The 17,394-nt window shown below is 55.6% G+C and overlaps 2 protein-coding genes across 6 annotated transcripts in view; one reads left to right on the forward strand and one right to left on the reverse strand.

The window, feature by feature from the left end:
- The window catches only part of TRPC4AP (transient receptor potential cation channel subfamily C member 4 associated protein), a 69,407-nt gene extending 57,816 nt beyond the window's left edge, over nt 1-11,591 (forward strand). For both annotated transcript variants that reach the window (XM_027069932.2, XM_027069931.2), the window contains exons 10-19: nt 270-401; nt 2,084-2,142; nt 4,398-4,499; nt 5,614-5,697; nt 6,775-6,865; nt 7,896-8,036; nt 8,635-8,743; nt 9,353-9,465; nt 10,292-10,498; nt 10,679-11,591. In XM_027069932.2, coding sequence (XP_026925733.1) covers nt 270-401; nt 2,084-2,142; nt 4,398-4,499; nt 5,614-5,697; nt 6,775-6,865; nt 7,896-8,036; nt 8,635-8,743; nt 9,353-9,465; nt 10,292-10,498; nt 10,679-10,816 — 1,176 coding nt within the window. In that variant the 3' untranslated portion in view covers nt 10,817-11,591. The remainder of the gene's footprint in view (nt 1-269; nt 402-2,083; nt 2,143-4,397; nt 4,500-5,613; nt 5,698-6,774; nt 6,866-7,895; nt 8,037-8,634; nt 8,744-9,352; nt 9,466-10,291; nt 10,499-10,678) is intronic.
- The window catches only part of MYH7B (myosin heavy chain 7B), a 42,338-nt gene continuing 36,506 nt past the window's right edge, over nt 11,563-17,394 (reverse strand). For 3 of the 4 annotated variants that reach the window (XM_027069927.2, XM_027069929.2, XM_027069930.2), the window contains 15 exons: nt 17,025-17,115; nt 16,551-16,940; nt 15,594-15,720; nt 15,388-15,506; nt 15,100-15,296; nt 14,606-14,955; nt 14,395-14,519; nt 14,177-14,292; nt 13,301-13,697; nt 13,101-13,226; nt 12,835-13,005; nt 12,639-12,743; nt 12,450-12,545; nt 11,856-11,993; nt 11,563-11,764 (listed from right to left, as the gene is read on the reverse strand). In XM_027069927.2, coding sequence (XP_026925728.1) covers nt 11,753-11,764; nt 11,856-11,993; nt 12,450-12,545; nt 12,639-12,743; nt 12,835-13,005; nt 13,101-13,226; nt 13,301-13,697; nt 14,177-14,292; nt 14,395-14,519; nt 14,606-14,955; nt 15,100-15,296; nt 15,388-15,506; nt 15,594-15,720; nt 16,551-16,940; nt 17,025-17,115 — 2,560 coding nt within the window. In that variant the 3' untranslated portion in view covers nt 11,563-11,752. Of the gene's footprint in view, nt 11,765-11,855; nt 12,121-12,449; nt 12,546-12,638; nt 12,744-12,834; nt 13,006-13,100; nt 13,227-13,300; nt 13,698-14,176; nt 14,293-14,394; nt 14,520-14,605; nt 14,956-15,099; nt 15,297-15,387; nt 15,507-15,593; nt 15,721-16,550; nt 16,941-17,024; nt 17,116-17,394 lie in introns of those variants that run through there. The other variant, XM_027069928.2, reaches the window with a different exon arrangement.

A 17,394-nucleotide genomic window follows, 5' to 3' on the forward strand; every position in this document is an offset into this window, starting at 1 on the left:
TCCAAAACTTGTGTTCTTAAAAGAGGACCCACCATACAGTGTGACTCCAGGAGTATTGTGGGGATCTGTGAGTAGAGTGCAAAAGTGTGCATAGTGGGAGTGTGGAGAGGGGTGGCTAAGTGAGGTATTTCATTTAAACCTCCACAGTCCCTACTGACTGTTGCTTTCTTCATCCTCAAAGATTGTTTAGAACGTGCCGAGCAGGAGATTTTGATGGATCTTCACAGCACGTTTGTTGTAATGCTTTTTTGCCTTCCTACCCCATCCAGGTTCACAGAATGATCGCAGAGTTCAAGCTGATCCCCGGGCTCAATAATTTGTTCGACAAGCTGATTTGGAGGAAGCACTCAGCATCTGCCCTTGTCCTCCATGGTCACAACCAGAACTGTGACTGTAGCCCGGTGAGCTGGGGAACGTGGCAACATATGGGCTTTATTTGCCAGGAGTACTTGTTTCCAGGACTGCTGTTGACCCTTTGAAATCTCATTTTTTGAAAGAGTAGAAATAAAGTCCTAGTCTATATGATCCCTTAAGTGGAAGCTGCCTTGAGAAGGGTCTGACCCCACCCCTCCACCTGTGCAGAAATCCCTTCTGAGGCCCTCTGTCAGCTTCCTCGTGCACACCTCTAGGACAGGGCGCTCCCAGGAGGCTTTCCCTCCAGAAAGCCTCTCTGTTACCTAGTGGCAGGCTTCCCCTTGATCTGTATGCAGCCCCACACTGTTGCACATCTACTGGTGGTAGGTTTTGCCCTCTTGAGAGCATGCACCACCAATGGTCTGTGGCCAGAAAGGGCTTTAGGGTGCTTTCTTTTTTAAAGGAGTCAGAGGCTCACCTCTACCTGGTCTCTCTTATGGTGCACTGGAGAGAGCACTGAACTGGGAGTCAGGAGGCCTCTATGCCACTCAGTTTGCTGGGAGAGCTTGAACGAGTCGCTGAATCTCTGAGCCTGTTTTTTGCAGGAGGAAGGTCACACTCCCTTGCCCACTGTCCTTGTGGGCCACGTGGAGGCTTGATCACCAGCATCAGGAGGACAGTGCTCTGGGACTTTGAAGTGCCACACACGGCCATCAGTGCCATAGGCTCTCCCTGGTCTCTGTGCCATGTTCTGGGGACTTCCCACAGTGCTTGACCTTCCAGCTTACTGTTCTTCTCTGGCCTTGTCCAATTTGCCTCTCAGCCCATCATCCGAATTTTTAATTTCAAGTTGAATGTATTCTGCATTTTGAGACATCTGGTTCTTTGTCAAAAACGACTTGGTCTTTATTTGTTATGTTAATGTTCATTACTTGTAACATACTTTTTTTATGGTCTTGGATTGCTCATGGGATGCTAATACTTGCATTTGAATCTTCATATTCCCCTCAGGGTGGAATGTGACCTCGTGTTCTGGAATGTAGCCTTGCCTCTGGAAGTATTTCTTCAGAACACTTGCTTTTGTCTGCCAGGTTCTTTATGAGTAAGTGCCACAGGGCAAGTTTTCATGTTGAGTGCCAGATTTCTCTTCGGGGGGCTCTCCTTCACCACCAGTAGCACCCAGGCAGAAACAGGCATCTTTGCCAGCTCCCTGGGCTGATAAGTGGGGTTTTTCTCACCCTTGTTTCACCAAGTGTACTTGCTTACCAGGCTTTACATGGGCACAGGGTTCTGTCTAGTCCCTGCAGGGCATTAAACCCAAGCCCTGGCATGAGTAAATGTCATTCCCACTTCTCCATCCCACCCAGAGCTGCTGACCATCTGCTCTTGTGCTCACTGCTCTGAACGCAGTCCTTTCTTCATTTCTGAATCCTATGGATTTTCCTTTCTTATGAAGTTAGCCTCACGTTTAAAAGAATTTTAGTTATTTTTTATTCAACATGTAGGTGGAAGCGGGGGATAGCAGGAAGGGTCCTCAGCAGCTTAATCTCTTATTGGCCAGTTGTGGAAGTCAGCAAAGAGTTTCTGACTATAGAAAAGTCCTCATTTTGTGTGAGGACAGAGGCTCAGAGAAGCAAAGCGACACATCCAGGCTCTCACCAGAATGTTTTATTTTCATTGGGAACGTTGTGGTGATGGTTTTAACATCAAGGATGCATATGTGTTTTAGGACATCACCTTGAAGATACAGTTCTTGAGGCTTCTCCAGAGTTTCAGCGACCACCACGAGTAAGTACAAGCTGTCCTTGGAAGGACAGTTGTTGCAAGGGCTTCTCCCCTGTCTCAGACCTCAGCTCCGGAGGACCTGGCAGCTGTGAGGGCAGCTGTCACATGGTTACCACGTGTGGTTGCACTTTGACAATACTGTAATAAGAGCTGCCGTTCATGCGGCCCTTCCTTTGTGCCAGGCCCTGTGCCAATCTTCCCCTGAGCCCTCACTGCCACCTCAGGAAGGGAGTACAGAGTTGCTGGCTCCTTGTTACCCTTGGAGTCAATACATCCCTCAACTGTCCCTCCGAACCAGGAATGGACAGCGTGGCCCTTCACAGGGACCTCAGGTGGGCAAAGTGGGCTGAGTATTTGCTAATTGAACAGGTGGAATATTCTTCACCTGCACAAGGAGATGTACCCTCTTCCATTTTTTCGAAGCCGCATTCTGCCCTCTCATTTTTCATTTTTCTACCTTCAGTGGAGAATTCACAAGAGAGTGATTCTCTGCTCTAAGGTAAACAGTGCCGGGGGAGGGATGAATAGCAGCTGACCCCTTGACCTTGGCACTGGGGAGACATTATGGCGAGGGTAAGGGGTGGGATGGAAGGACTTTAGTGAGCTGGAACACACAGGCAGTTACTGCTTAGCTCTTGCCTACCGCTGGTATACAGGAAACTGGGCCTGCTGTTACATAGCTTCTGAGTTTTTTTCCCCCAAGGGAAGCTAGAAATTAAGATTTATGTGGAAGATCCTGGTTTTAAACATTGACTTAAATTCTTTTGAAACATTGTGTAAGCTACCAGAAAGTACCTGAGGACAAATGTGGCCAAGGGCCTCCACTTGGCTACTTTTGCCTGGATCATGTTGACCATCCTCTTTCAGAGGCTCTTTGTCTGAAGGACTTAAGCTCCAGAAAGTATGTGAACACTCTAAAAAATGGCACCAGTATGTTCTGAATGTGTACTTTTTTTCTGAGGAAGTGGGTCCCTAACATTCATCAGACTTTTATTAAATCTGAGCACTTGTATGTGTTAGGCACTGTTAGGCTCTGGGGAGACAGTGATGAGTGAAATTAGCCGTGACCCCTGGTCTCGTGAAGGGTACGGTCCCGGAAGGGAGGAGGGACATTAATCAGAGTCACACCACCCGGTGCACAGTGACGGATGGAGATGGTATTCAGAGGGAGGGAGCATGCTTCTGTAAGAGAACATTTGATAGGGGCCCTGAACTGGCCAGAGGGTAGTCGGGAGCTCTTCCCTGCAGAAGCAACTTGTCAGCTGAAACCTGAAGGGTCGGTAGTGGTAAATTGGGTGAAAAGGAAGAGTGAGGGTCTGTTCCAGAAGTAATGGTGTGTGCAGAATCTCCTGCAGAGTGGAGCACCGTGTGTTCAAGAAGGCCAGTGTGGCGAACGATGTAAAGAAGAGGGGCTTGGCCCATAGGCTGTGAAAGTGGTTGGTGGCTCAGGCACAGGACCTTGTCAGTCAAATTCTTGGGCTTAGATTTTATATAGTCTAAAGCTTGTGAAATTGTGGGGGTGTTTTTGACAGTAGAGTAACCTGGTCAGAGTCCCATTTTCTAAAGATCTCTCTGGGTGCTGTGTGTTGAATCAGTTCCTGGGGGAGACCATTTAGGAAGCTGCTTCTGTTCACGTGGCTTGGGTGATGCCAGGCCTAAAGATGAAGGGCGCAGGAGGGAGTGTCTCAGCTGCCTCAGGCCCCTGTGGGAATGCTAGAATAGAGCCAGGTTTGAGAAGCAAAATGCTGAGTTTGATTTGGACATCACCAAGTTGGATGTGCCTTTGAGAAAGCAAAAGGAGATGTTCAGTGGTGGGGCACCTGGGCAGCTCAGTCCGACTTCAGCTCAGATCATGATCTTGAAGTTTGTGAGTTCGAACCCCATATCGGGCTCTCCGCTGATAGTGCAGAGCCTGCCTGGGATCCTCTTTCTCCCTCTCTCTCTCCCCATCCCCCACTTGTGTGCAGGCATGCTTGTTCTCTCTTTCTCAAAGAGACATTAAAAAAGAAAAATGTTCAGTGGCAAACAAAAGGCCTGGAAATGCTGAGAGAATGGGCCTTGTTAGTGACTGTGGCAGGCAAAGGGGCAGGGGAGGGAGCCAGGGAGACTCCCTTTGCCTGTGCCCTTCTGCCGCCTCAGGAGCAAGTGATGGCAGGGGAGGGCACCTGGGAGATTCTCTGGCTCTCACCACAGGAACTGGGCAAGAAGGGAACTAGCCTGGTGCCTGTCCTTTACCCCTTGCAATCCATTTGTTGCAGGAACAAGTACCTGCTGCTCAATAACCAGGAGCTGAACGAACTCAGTGCCATCTCTCTCAAGGCCAACATCCCTGAGGTGGAAGCCGTCCTCAACACTGACAGGTGGGTGGCATGCAGCTCTGGCCCACAGCCCGCCCTGGCTGCCTGCGTGCCCCCGGGTTCACAGATGAGTGCCCACGGGTCTGGTACTTATCCTTTCTCTTTCACATGTAGCTCCGATGTCTTGAGGGCTCCTGGGTGTCACGCACTGTCCTCATGTCACCTGCATTACCTCACTGGGGCCGCACAGCAGCCATGGGAGGGAGGTGCCATCATCATCTCCACTTTACAGAGTGGGGAGCAGGGGTTTGGAGAGGTCATCTGCCAAAAGTTACATGTGTTCTACCCACTCCTTTGTCACTCACCTTTGCTGACATGCTTCTTTCCCTGTGATAAGTCCCATTAGCTGGATTATGCTCGTGCCACCTTCTGACCAGCAGGGAGCTCACAGGTTCCTGAGGGTCAGGGCAGGGAGGACTATAACCAGCAACAGAAGTCATAATGCCCAGGCTCTATTTTTTTTTTTTTTAAAGCAAGAGAAATCTGTTCAAATAAAATCATGCATAGTCCGTAATGTCTGGAGGGGATAAAAGTAGAGCTGTTCTATTTGAAGAGGAGGTTTAAGGGCTCAGAATCCCTGCCTGCTTGGCCATCTGTTCCCCATGATGCAGCCCAAGTCATTTCCTCATCGAGCATCTTGCTTCCTAGACCAGCAAGCTGAGGCCCAGAGGCACAGGGACTTGTCCAAAGCCAGCGGAGCTGAACGTGGGGGCCAGGGTACTCCCTCTCTCACCCTATTGGCACAGACTTTGCCCCATCTGGTAGACTCTGTCCTGGCATTTCAAACTCGCTTTGGTGTAAACAGCCCTCCAGCGGTTCTGAGCACTGACTCTGGGTTTTTCTGGCCTCTGATCACTTGCCAGTGAGTCTGGGAAGGGAAAGCTGGCCTGAGATGTGGTGTGAGTTCAGTTCTAAGACTGCAGGAGTCCTTGGAGTCCTCTGGACACAGATGGAGCTGGGGGGCATTCTGCAGGTTTGGAAATGTCCCAGGTTTTTTCACCCACATAAACCGGCAGAGAGACCCAACCCCAGGGCCCCAAGATAGCAGTCCCTTGGCCAAGTAGAACTTGGCCCTGTCAGCCTCAGGTCTGCCACTGATGTACCTGTTTTGTTTCAGGAGTTTGGTGTGTGATGGGAAGAGGGGCTTATTAACTCGTCTGCTGCAGGTCATGAAGAAGGAGCCAGCCGAATCATCATTCAGGTAGGTCTGGGGACAGGCACCTGCCACTCCTGAAGGGTCCAGGAGCCAAGTGTTTCTCTCGAGTGGTTAGAAACACCTCATGTGGCTACCAGCTTCTGCTGTGGATATCCGACTAGTCTGGGGGGGAGGGGGTCTCCCTCTGTGGAGAGAGGACTCCACAGGTGTGCATGAGCTTCTGCTGCATCCCAGCAGTATATTTTAGGGACTAACCAAGCATTCACCAAGCACCTACTCTGTGCTGGCGCTGGACAGATGGTAGGAAATAGCTGCAGCCCCTGCCCGTGGAGTTCCCTGGGTTGTGGGAAACAGGTGTGTAAAGAAACCTGTTGGAGTGCAGTGTGGAAAGAAATAGAGCCAGGACCTGCCCCAGGGGCTTGGGAACAAAGGAAAGCTCCTTATCCAGCTGGGGGCTAAGAGGGGGGTGGGTGTGGACAGGGAGGGCTCCCCAGAGCTCCTCCGGCTCACCTAAGATGAGTTGTGAAGGCTGTGGACAGAAGTAGTGGGTAAGGGAGGCATTGGTCAGGGCTGGGTGTGATCTACCAATAGGTTCGTGTCCACATGTGCCCCCTGTCAACTCAGTCTGCCTTGTCCAGTCTTCCCCTCATTGATCCCAGCTCTACCCCCCACCCTCAGGGCCACTTCATCTCTACGACAGCCCATCAGAAGTGAGCTCAGTGGCCCATCTGTACAGATCTGTCAGGTTCCCTCATGCACTCTCAGCACCACTTTCCATTGTCCTTCTATTCTTCTGAAGGGGCAAAGCTAGAGTGTATTTTCGTATGTGACTTACTGTAGCCAGCCCTCTAATCCTGGATCCATCTTCTCTGAGACACAGCTTCTTCCAGACAGAACCAAATAGATGACAGTTCCCCACTGAGCTGTCAGCTCCATGAGGATAAGGACTATTGATTGCCATGTCCCCAGTGCCTAGTATGAGGCCTGACGCCTAGTAGATGTTCAGTGAATGTCGAATAAAGCAAGACAGCAAACATCTCCCAGCCCCCTTGGTGAACGGAATATGGGCCAGAAGAGGGCAGCCTTAGCCACCTGGGCCAGGGGTCAACATTTGGGTCGCAGGTTTTGGCAAGCCCGGGCTGTGGAGAGTTTCCTCCGAGGGACCACCTCCTATGCAGACCAGATGTTCCTGCTGAAGCGAGGCCTTCTGGAGGTAATAGCCTGGAGGAGCCAGGGTGTTGGGTGTCCCGTTCTCCCCCTAGCCCCATGCATTGCTCTCCTTCCTGAGACTTAGACAGCTGGTCAGGAGCAGACCAAATCTCTATTTTGAAATGCCAGTGCAGTTGTCCTGGGACTTCCCCTGAGTTTCCAAGTGTGGGTTCCTTAGGTGCTTAACAGATGATTGAGGGATCTGGGGGGTGGCCGTGTAAGAGTCTGTAGTTACCCAGCAAGGCCTTTTGACCCTGAGGATATTTTGCTGTTGACCAAAAGTCAATTCCCCTTTATTGTAAAGTGGTCTGCAGAAAAAGCAAAATTTACAAAAGGCAGGGAACAAAGTGGCCAGAGATATCATTGGTTTAAAAAAAAAAAAGGGATACAAACAAGAAACTGACCCATGAATTGTTGTAAAATCCATAAGGAATTGATCTAAATCAGCATAACTTCAGGAAAATGCAAATGAAAAATGGGAACAGTTTAACTGTTGTAGAAAACTCTATTGTAAGAGTTAAACTGGCTTTTGTTCCTGATGAAAATTCATCGATTTTGGTATAAACTTTATTCATAAATATAAAGACAAACCATGGGGTCAAAATGTGTCCTGTGCCCTTAAATCCTGTGCTTCATTTACTTGAATGGCCTCAGTGCTCAGGCAGTGGCCATTGTTACTTCTGGAGACGGCTCCCCTCGCCTGCCGGCTGGAGAGCCCTGGGCAAGCAAGAGGTCATGACTGCACACCTCAACCCACCCCCAGCCTCCTGGTGAGGTGTGTCATGCCTGGCCCTGCCCTTGGAGTGCCCAGCATCCTCAGATGAGAATCTAGACAGGGAAACGAGTTCCATCAACTGATGTGGATGCTTAACTCAAAGCAAATGTCATGTGGTCTGAGCTACATGCCAGGCCCTGGTGGGAGGCAGACAGTGGGCAGCTTGGTTGAGCACAGCCTGGGGGCGGCAGCCACATCTGCTTCTTGGCCCCAGGGCTCAGCCACCTTCCTGCCTTCATCCTGTCCTCTCCCACCCCAGCACATCCTGTACTGCATCGTGGACAGCGAGTGCAAGTCGAGGGATGTGCTCCAGAGTTACTTTGACCTTCTGGGGGAGTTGATGAAGTTCAATGTTGATGCATTCAAGAGATTTAATAAATATATCAACACTGATGCAAAGGTAAGACTAACCCAGGCTCCATGGGGTTTGCTACATCATTCAGAAGTTATCTTGGAGCCCCGGTCCTTCCCAGTCTTTGGGTGCTGGTTTGAAATTGGAGAATACTGGGGAGTCAGTGGGCCGGCTTCAGCGAATGGCCATTCACCTCTGCACTGTGCTGGTTCTGTGTTGGACCCTGGGTATACGGGGGTGACCGTCTCAGCTACTCGTGGGCAGGCGTGAGGGTGGGAGCAGGTGGGCTGTGAAAATGGCTCTGATGCAGGTGGTGGGTGACACGATTAGCCCCAGAAGGGCAGGATCGGGCCCGGTATGTGAGCCTCACGGTGTGTGTTTGATAGAAACCCAGTGCAAACTAGTTGAAGTGAACATGAGGGGAGTCCAGCGCCCATCATCAGTGTAGAAAACACTGGGCTTGCCGTCGGCCCTGGCTCGAGCTCCTGTTGGGGAGCTGGCCACCCGGCTTGTCTGGGCCTCAGTCTTATGAGACACAGCTGGGCCTGGGTGGATGGGAGCCCTGTGCGGCCAGTGCCCACCCTGGACCGTGGCCACCTTCAGTGGGAGCCTACCACCACCCGCCTAAGCTGGGCCTCTGCTGCAGTTCCAGGTGTTCCTGAAGCAGATCAACAGCTCTCTGGTGGACTCCAACATGCTGGTGCGCTGCGTCACGCTGTCGCTGGACCGGTTCGAAAATCAGGTGGACATGAAAGGTAAGGAAAAGCCACAGTGCCAGGGTGAATCAGCCCAGTGTGGCCACAGTGGTGTCAGACACCCAGCATCTAGCAAGGAGACAAAACGGCCAGAAGTAGCTGCACCAAATGCCCACATGGCTGGGGTCCAGGTTATGGCTCTCTGGGAGATTTTCTTGGCACTTTGACTTTTCTCTATCGTCCGTGCTTCCTTTAGTGAACATGTAGATTTTAATAAAAGTAAAGAAACTATTGTGCAAATGGAATGCAGAAAACTGAACACCCTTCCTCTCTTGCCTGGAATCGCCTGGGAATAGAGGGACCGAGACGGTGAAGCCTGAGGGAGGGAGGCCTCAGAGAGGAGGACCCCGCAAGGGACTGAGGGAAAGGTGGTGGTGAACTCGTGGGGGGGTGTAATGAGAATGCAGGCTCAGCCTGGGTGGCAGCACAACTGGACATTTGTTCCTGCTGCATCCGGCCTTTCCTGTGTTGCTTTCATGGTGGGGGCTCCCATCTCCAAAGTCAGGACCCCAGTGGGGCCTGGCTACAAGCCTGAGGGGCAGGTCCCTGGGCCTGAGCCACAGACCAACTTCCGAGCCTGCTATCATACCTCTGCCTCTCTGTCCCCAGTTGCTGAGGTCCTGTCCGAGTGCCGCCTGCTTGCCTACATATCCCAGGTGCCCACACAGATGTCCTTCCTCTTCCGCCTCATCAACATCATCCACGTGCAGACACTGACCCAGGTGAGAGGTCCTGCAGACATGCAGGAGAGGAAGGGAGATTGGAAATAGTTTCCCTCATCCCAGAGCCCAGGGGTTGATCTGTCCCATCTTTTCCCTAGACATGTGTCTTGATCCGTCTGTTGGTTCCTAGGAAACCCCGCCAGCTATTCTGAGGACTTTTTCAATCAGGGACCGGTGTGCCATTTTACAGATGGGGCCTGAGGAGGGAAGAGGTCTCTGAAGTCACAGATGGGTCAGGATTGGCATGGAGTTCTTGACTCCCTGTTCAGTGCTCTCCGAGCTCCTCCTGCTGTGCAGGCTTTGGGATTGGACTTGATGTGACTTCCCACTCTCTAAGTAACTGCAGCTGCCCCTTCCCTAAGCTTCACACTCCTCTTTTCTAAAATGGGGTTAATGCTCAACCCCTCAGAGGTGGTTCTTTGTTTCTTCAGTTAGCACACATTTACCGAGGCAGGGCACTGGGCTGGGGCTGCACAGTGAACCAGCCCGAGACCCTCCCAGCTCGGTGCTGAGCAGAAGTTAGAAAGTGAGGTAGCTGTACCTAATGCGGGCACCCTGCCCCACCCTGGGGATGGAAGCTCCGGGAACCAGAGCTCCCAGGAAGAAGTGATGCCTGAACTGATTCTGGAGGAGGAGTGGACTCTAGACCACTGACGATGACCCCCCCCACCCCCGCCCACCATGCCCTATCCTCTCAGGGTTGTGCAGGGGCAGCTCAGTGCATGGCATGAGACACCCTCCTCCCTGCCCAGTGGCACCCCAGATCCACCAGGGGCCACTGGGGCTACTTGCATGCACCTAACGTGGCACGCCTGGCGCCTCGCAGGAGAACGTCAGCTGCCTCAATACCAGTCTGGTGATCCTGATGCTGGCCCGGCGGAAAGAGCGGCTGCCCCTGTACCTGCGGCTGCTGCAGCGAATGGAACACAGCAAGAAGTACCCCGGCTTCCTACTCAACAACTTCCACAACCTGCTGCGCTTCTGGCAGCAGCATTACCTGCACAAGGACAAGGACAGCACCTGCCTGGAGAATGTGAGTGCCCCGACCCCCACCCCAACCTCCCAGTGGGCAGGCCATGGGCTGTCTTGGGGGTGTGGTCTCTGCCTGGGCTGTGTGGTAGCTCTCTGTCGCCTTGCCAGCCCTCCCCATGGGGTGCGTGGTTCGGCCTGGGTCCTCCAGGCGTCCTAGCCTAGCCCCTCTCTCTTTGCCCAGAGCTCCTGCATCAGCTTCTCATACTGGAAAGAGACCGTGTCCATCCTGTTGAACCCAGACCGCCAGTCACCCTCTGCCCTCGTCAGCTACATTGAGGAGCCCTACATGGACATAGACAGGGACTTCACCGAGGAGTGACCTTGGGCCAGGCCTCGGGAGGCTGCTGGGCCAGGGCCAGTGTGGGTGAGCGTGGGTACGTGTGCCACACACCCTGCCTGGTCACTCCCCTCCCCTGCCTCCCCGATAACTCTGCCCCAGGTCTTCAGGTACAAGCTTGTGGTGGGGGGGAGCATCTAGAAGCCCTTGGGTCTGAGGGCCCCAGGTCACTGGGGAACCTCAGTTCCCTCAAGACCCCCATGATAAGGACAGGGATACTATGCCCACCCTTCCTTCAGAACCCTGGGGCCCCAGCCCACCCAGAGAGAGGTAAAGGAACTTTAAAAAATAGCTCTGTCTGAGCTCTTGCCCTGTCTCTTGGCTGTCAGTCCCGGGGTGGGGAGGGAGATACGGGCACCCTCCTCCAATCTGTGAGCCAAGCTTGCTCTGGCCTTTGGACCCAGGCAAAGGCTTCTGAGCCCCCGCGGGCAGGGGTGGGGGCTACCAGAGGACGCTGCCTTCCCCCACCCTTGCCTATCTGTCCCTCCCTCCCTTGTTTTCCTTTAGCGACTCTGGTTCTGTTTGCTCACTGGCCGCTGTGTTCATCCCAGGGGGTTTCCCTAGAAGTGGGGACCCTTTTCTTCCATCCCTTGGGGCACGGGGTGGCTGTGCCCTGCCCCAAGGCAGCGTCTCCTGCCTGAGCCCACACACACAGGAGCCTGGCTAGGAGCACACCCTTGGCCCCTCCTTGTGTTGCCAATTTATTAACAACAAATAAACCAATTAAATGGAGACTATTAAAGAACTTTATTTTAAATGACTGTTGTGGACCTGACTTTTGTCCAGGGACTGTGTGTTCCTTTGCTCTCCTGAACCTCAAAAAAGGAGAAGGCAAGTAGCTGGAGCTGCAGACATGGCATTTATTCAGGGTGCAGCAGGAGACGGCACACAGCAGGCATCGTCTTCAGAGCTCAGGCGTCACTCCTTGTGCTAAGGGGACAGGAGTAGCTGAGTGAGCTTCACCCTCCCATCCTCCCTCCCCCATGCAGAGGGCAAGGGGTGCCCCATGGCAGTCTCTCACCTTGGGTCCCAGGGCATCTCGGGTCCGTGCCCGCAGCTTGTTAGCCTGGGTTTCTGCCATGTCTGCCCGTTCCTCCGCATCATCCAACTCATGCTGGGCCTTGCGGTACTTGGCCAGGTTAGTACTAGCCTGCTGTTCCTGGGGACACAAAGGGCCTTCCTGGTCACCCTTTGTAACTGAGATATGTAGTCTGGTCCCATCCCATTCCCCAGAGGGGCCTGGCTTCCGGTCAACTGCTCCTCTACCTTCTCCATCACCAGTGCCCCTGGCAGGAAGAAGCGGGGGGTAAGGCAGTCCTTCCAGAGGCACGCAGAAGGGAAAGCACTTGGGGTCCCTTCAGGGACAGCTGGGTCCTGTCTCTAGCTAAAGCTGGTAGGAAATGATTGCTCTTCCCACTGGGACAGTGGGGTCACTGAGCTAGATCACTGCCCTTTCAGGGCAGCTTGCCTGTACACAAAGCCAACATGGGCAATCCAGGGCCAAGAGAGGGAGTAGACTGCTCACTGTCATCATCTCCGGCTGAGGAGCCTGGAACTGGCGCTGAAGTTGTTCCCAACTTCCAAGTCCCAGCTGCCCAGACCCCAGTGCACTCACCGCCTCCTCACACTGGCGTTTGTAGCTCTTGACCTTGCTCTGCAGCTTGTCCACCAGGTCCTGCATGCGAGCCAGGTTCTTCCTGTCCTCCTCAGCCTGGGCAGGCAAAGGCGATTTAGATCTTGCCCAGACTGGGCCAGTTCCGGCCACCCCACCCCCACCTGCCTCGTGGCGGACCTAGTCACACACCTGGTACACGAGCTCCTTGACCCGGCGCTCGTGCTTCCGCACCCCTTTGAGGGCCTCAGCGTGCTTCTTCTGCTCCGCGTCGAGCTCAGCCTCCAGCTCCCGCACCTGCGAGTAGCCAGGGATGGGCCTGCTGCCCAGAGCCCATCCTCAGGCTGCCCCCTCGTCCCCTGCCCTGGCCTGGGAGGGCCACACGCACCTTGGCCTCCAGCTTCTGCACCTGCTTCTTCCCGCCGCGGAGGGCAGCTTGCTCAGCCTCCTCAAGCCGGGCCTGCAGCTCCCGCACTGTCTGCTCCAGCGTCTTCTTCATCCGTTCCAGGTGTGCACTCGTGTCCTGCTCCTTCTTCAGCTCCTCGGCCATCATGGCCGCCTGTTAGTGGATAGGGTGGGGGGGAGCCTGGTCAGGAGGGGAAAGTCCCTTCGGTCTCAGCTCCAGGCGCCCCCACGGCCACAGCCCAGCCTCACATCGGTGATGGCCTTTTTGGCCTTCTCTTCGGCTTCCCGCCTCTCCTGGGCAGCCTCCTCCACCTCGCCACTCAGCTGGGTCAGGTCCACCTCTAGCTTCTTCTTCTGGTTCAGGAGGCCCGTGTTCTGTGGGGACGTGGAGTCTCAGAGCTGGCCGGCAGGCCCACGCCGCCAGCATCCCCGCGCCCTCCCGGCCCCACCTGCGAGTGCAGGAGGTTAAGGCGCTCAGTAGCCTCCAGCAGCTCCTGTTCCGCCAGACGTCGGCTGCGTTCACCCTGCTCCAGCGCGGCCCGCAGCTCTTCCAGCTCTGCGGCCAGCAGCGCGGCCCGCCGCTCCAGGGCCTGGGCCTGTTCCCGGAGCTCGGCCACCAGCCGCTGTTCCTCGTCCCGCCCAGCCTGCTCCTCCTTGAGCTGGGCCTGCAGGAGCCGTGTGGCTGCCTGCGCCTCCATGGCCTGGCGGGTGGCGTGGCCCAGCTGCAGCTCCAGGTCGTTGAGGTCACCTTCCATCTTCTTCTTGAGCCGCAGTGCCTCGTTGCGGGCCCGAGTCTCTGCATCTAGGGAGGCCTGCAGGGACTCCACTGCCCGCTGGTGGTTGCGCCTGTGGGGAGGAGGGAGGAGAGTGGGGGTTGTGGCCTAGGAGAAAGGGGTGGGCACAGGCACTAGACCTGCTCTTATGCCAAGGAATGCTGTAGACGTGAATCCATTGTGGGAATAAGCGACTTGTCCTTCCCTGATCTCTAGCCCCTTGGGACTGCCTGTCACCCTCAGAACAAGTTCACGGACAAGAGTGAGGCTCCACAGCAGACAGACATGGCTGAACCCTGGCTCTTGCCTGCACTGTATAACCCTGAACACGTCCTTTAGCCTCCAAAGTTGGCCTCTAGACTGGGGCCAATAGTCCTGACCTTGAGAGAGGCCCAGGGGAGGGGCAAACGAGGTGCCTGTGCACACAGAGGGGCCCAGCCCACACTGCCTGCCTGATTTTCTCCTGCCCTCAGTGGGGACAGGAGGGGTGTTAGCCTCAAGAGGAGTGGATCCTGGGGTGGCAGAGGACAGGGTTGGCTCTGGCCGCCCTACCTCAAGTTAGTGCACTCTTCATCCTTCTCGGCCACTTTCCGGTCCACCTCAGCCTTGACCTGGGAGAGTTCCAGCTGGATCCTCAGAGTCTTGGTCTCCTCCAGCTCCAGGGCTCCCTGGAGCATGGGCATGGGGGCTGTGAGCGTGCATTGCAGGAGAGGGGAGGCCAGGGAAGCAGCAGGTCAGTGCCCGCCCTGCCCCTGTGGCCAGTCCCTGACCTCAGCCTCCTCCAGTGCGGCCTGAAGCTCACTCTTCTCCCCTTCCAGAGCCTTTTTGGCTTTCTCCAGCTCCTGGATGCTCTTCCCGCTGAGGCTGACCTGGTCTGTGAGGTCACTGATTTCCTCTGCAGAATGAACAGGGCACCTCATTCACCCCTGATCCCAGGTGGCCAGAGCAGGGCACCCTCAGTGACCCCACAGCAGATCATACCCTGCAGGTTCTTATTCTCCCGCTTGAGCGTCTCCAGAGCCTCGAGCGCCTCCTCGTGGCTGTGGCGCAGCCGGAAGAGCTCAGTGCCCAGGCCACGGGCCTCCCTCTGGGCAGTCTCCAGCTCACGCTGTGTCTCCTCCTCCTGCCGCCTCCGTTCCTCCAGCGCCCGCTCCAAGTGCCGCTGCTTCTTGTCCAGTGCTGCAGCCGCCGAGGTGGCCCGCTCCAGCTCCAGGGTCACGTCCTCTGACTCTGTCTGCAGTCGTAGCTTGGCCTTCTCCAGTGATGAGCACTTGGCATGAGCAGCCTCCACTCCCTCCTCTGCCTCCTGCAGCCGCAAGGCCAGCTTCTTTCTAGGCCAAGGGAGCGGATAGTATGGACCGCATAGTCAAGGGAATCTGGCAGTAAGGTCCCCGTATTCCCCCCTCACCCCCTGAAAGCCCAGAGGCTCAGGCATCACCCCTATATGGTGATGGCCAGGCTGCTAAGGCGCTCACTTGGCCTCCTCCAGCTCCTCCGTCCTCTGGATGGCATCTGCCTCATACTTGCTCCGCCACTGGGCCACCTCAGCATTGGCTTTGGACAGCAGCCGCTGTAGCTCAGCCTGGGCCTCCGCCTCCTCCTCGTGCTGCTCCCGCAAGAGGTCACAATCATGCCGCAAAGCCTGCACAGCATGGGCCAGCGCACTCTTGGCCTGCAAGGACCTCAGTGACCTCAGTATTGGGCCGGGCTGGTGGCCCCAGGGCCCACCCTGCCCACTCTGTGGGAGCAGGTGGCCGGCCCACCTTGCTCTCCTCTTCCAGCTGCCTCCGCAGTTCTTCCAGGCTCTGGGTGGCCGAGGCCTTCCCCCGGCTTAGCTGGCTAATCAGAGACTCCTTCTCCTCTAGCAGGCGGCTCAGCTCCCCTGCGGGGCCGAGGGTGAGTGGCAGGTCAGGCGGGTGAGGGGCAGCGCCAAGGCCCCAGGGTGGCCCAGCCAAGCCCCCGGCCTCACCACTCTCAGTCTGCAGCCGCCCACGCTGATTGCTCGCATCTGCTAGCTGCCGCTGCAGCTCTTCCACCTTGATCTTGGCCTCACTCAGCTGATCCTCATAGGTCCGGCACAGCTTCTCGGCACTGGCCTGGGATCCAGGGTCAGGAGTCAGAACAAGTTTGTGAATCACAAGGCAGTGTCTGGAGCTGCCAATCAGGGCCAGGACCCCTGGACTGGGAACTAGAAGGCTAGACATGGGTCCGGGAATCAAAGGGAAAGCAGAGCCCCAAGTTCAGGGTCAGAGATTCTACTGCTGGACCTTGGCTTTAAAAGATGGGTGTCTGGGGGAACCTGGGTGGCTCAGTCGGTTAAGCGTCTGACTTCGGCTCAGGTCATGATCTTGCGGTCTGTGAATTCAAGCCCTGCATCGGGCTCTGTGCTGACAGCTCAGAGCCTGGAGCCTGTTTCAGATTCTGTGTCTCCCTCTCTCTCTGGCCCTCCCCCATTCATGCTCTGTCTCTGTCTCAAAAATAAACGTTAAAAAAAAATTTTTTTTTTTTAAAGATGGGTGTCAGAAGTGAGAGGACCAGGATGAGGTTAGGATACTAGAGTCTGAAGTCAGTTGCAGACAGTGCTCATAAGTCAGCTGTCAGGATTAGGTGGTACAAAGGTCAGGGGTCAAGGCTGGGTGCTGGGATTCGAGACAGGACCAGTCAGGACAGAGGTCAAGGACTGAGAGGTTAGAATTAGATGCTGGGTCAAAAATGACCTGGAGTCAGGGCCCAGAGTTAGGAATCAGGGTTTGAGGTCAGGACCAGTGTGGGGTTGGGGATGGATGACTGATAAATAGGTCAGGGGTCAGGATCAGGTACAGGGTCAGGGGTAGGGTCAGTGCTGGAGTCAGGATCAGTTTAGAGTCTAGATGGGTACGGGATCAGAGCTCAGTCAGAATGCTAGACTCAGGAAGGAGGCAGACACCTTGCCACGGGCCAGAGTCTCAACATTGGCGCCCAGATCATCCACCTCCATGCGGAGCTCGCTTTTCTCCTTTTCTAGCTTCTGCCGCACCCGCTGCAGACTGTCCACTTGCTCGCCCAGTTCGGCCGCGCTCTCAGCCTGCTTGCGTCGCAGGGCAGCCACCGTGGCCTCGTGCCGCAGTGCCGCCTCTTCCAGCTCCCGCCGCAACCGGCCCAGCTCGGCCTCGCGCTTGCGGCAGCCCTCACGCTGCCCTGCAGACGCCCCGCCAGCCTCCTCCAGCCGCTCGCTCAGCTCCTCCAGCTCCCGGGCTGCCTCGGCTCGCTGCTTCTCCACGCGGGCCCGGGCTGCCCGCTCCGCTTCCAGCTCCTCTTCCAGCTCCTCCGCCCGAGCCTGGGGACAGGCAGACGGCAGCAGTCACCTCTGCGTGCCTCTGGCCCTGGCCCTTCCTGCACTCTCCACCCGTGCCCCACACACCTGCAGTTCCTTGATCTTCTTCTGTAGCTGTGCCCCAAGGAGCTGCTCATCCTCCACCCGCAGGGTCAGCTGACTCAACTCAGAGTCCTTCCTGGAGGTGGAGGGGGCCGTGAGCCAGCTCAAGTCCTCACTTCCATCAACCTGCCTGGAGTCCCTTGGTCCTCCAGTCTCCTTCTTCCCCACCTGAGGCACCAAGCCCTCAGCGACCTCATCCCTGTGTTCCCTCTCAAACCACCCCCCACCAGAGCCTGGCTGGGACCATTGGCGGCAAGGAAGGCAGGACACGACCACCTGCACCTGAGTGACTCCCATCTCAACCCTACACATTCAACGCCTGCAGTGAAGCAGAACTGACTGGAGGGTCCAGAGG

This window comes from Acinonyx jubatus, chromosome A3, assembly GCF_027475565.1.
Source record: "Acinonyx jubatus isolate Ajub_Pintada_27869175 chromosome A3, VMU_Ajub_asm_v1.0, whole genome shotgun sequence".
Lineage (NCBI taxonomy): Eukaryota > Metazoa > Chordata > Mammalia > Carnivora > Felidae > Acinonyx > Acinonyx jubatus.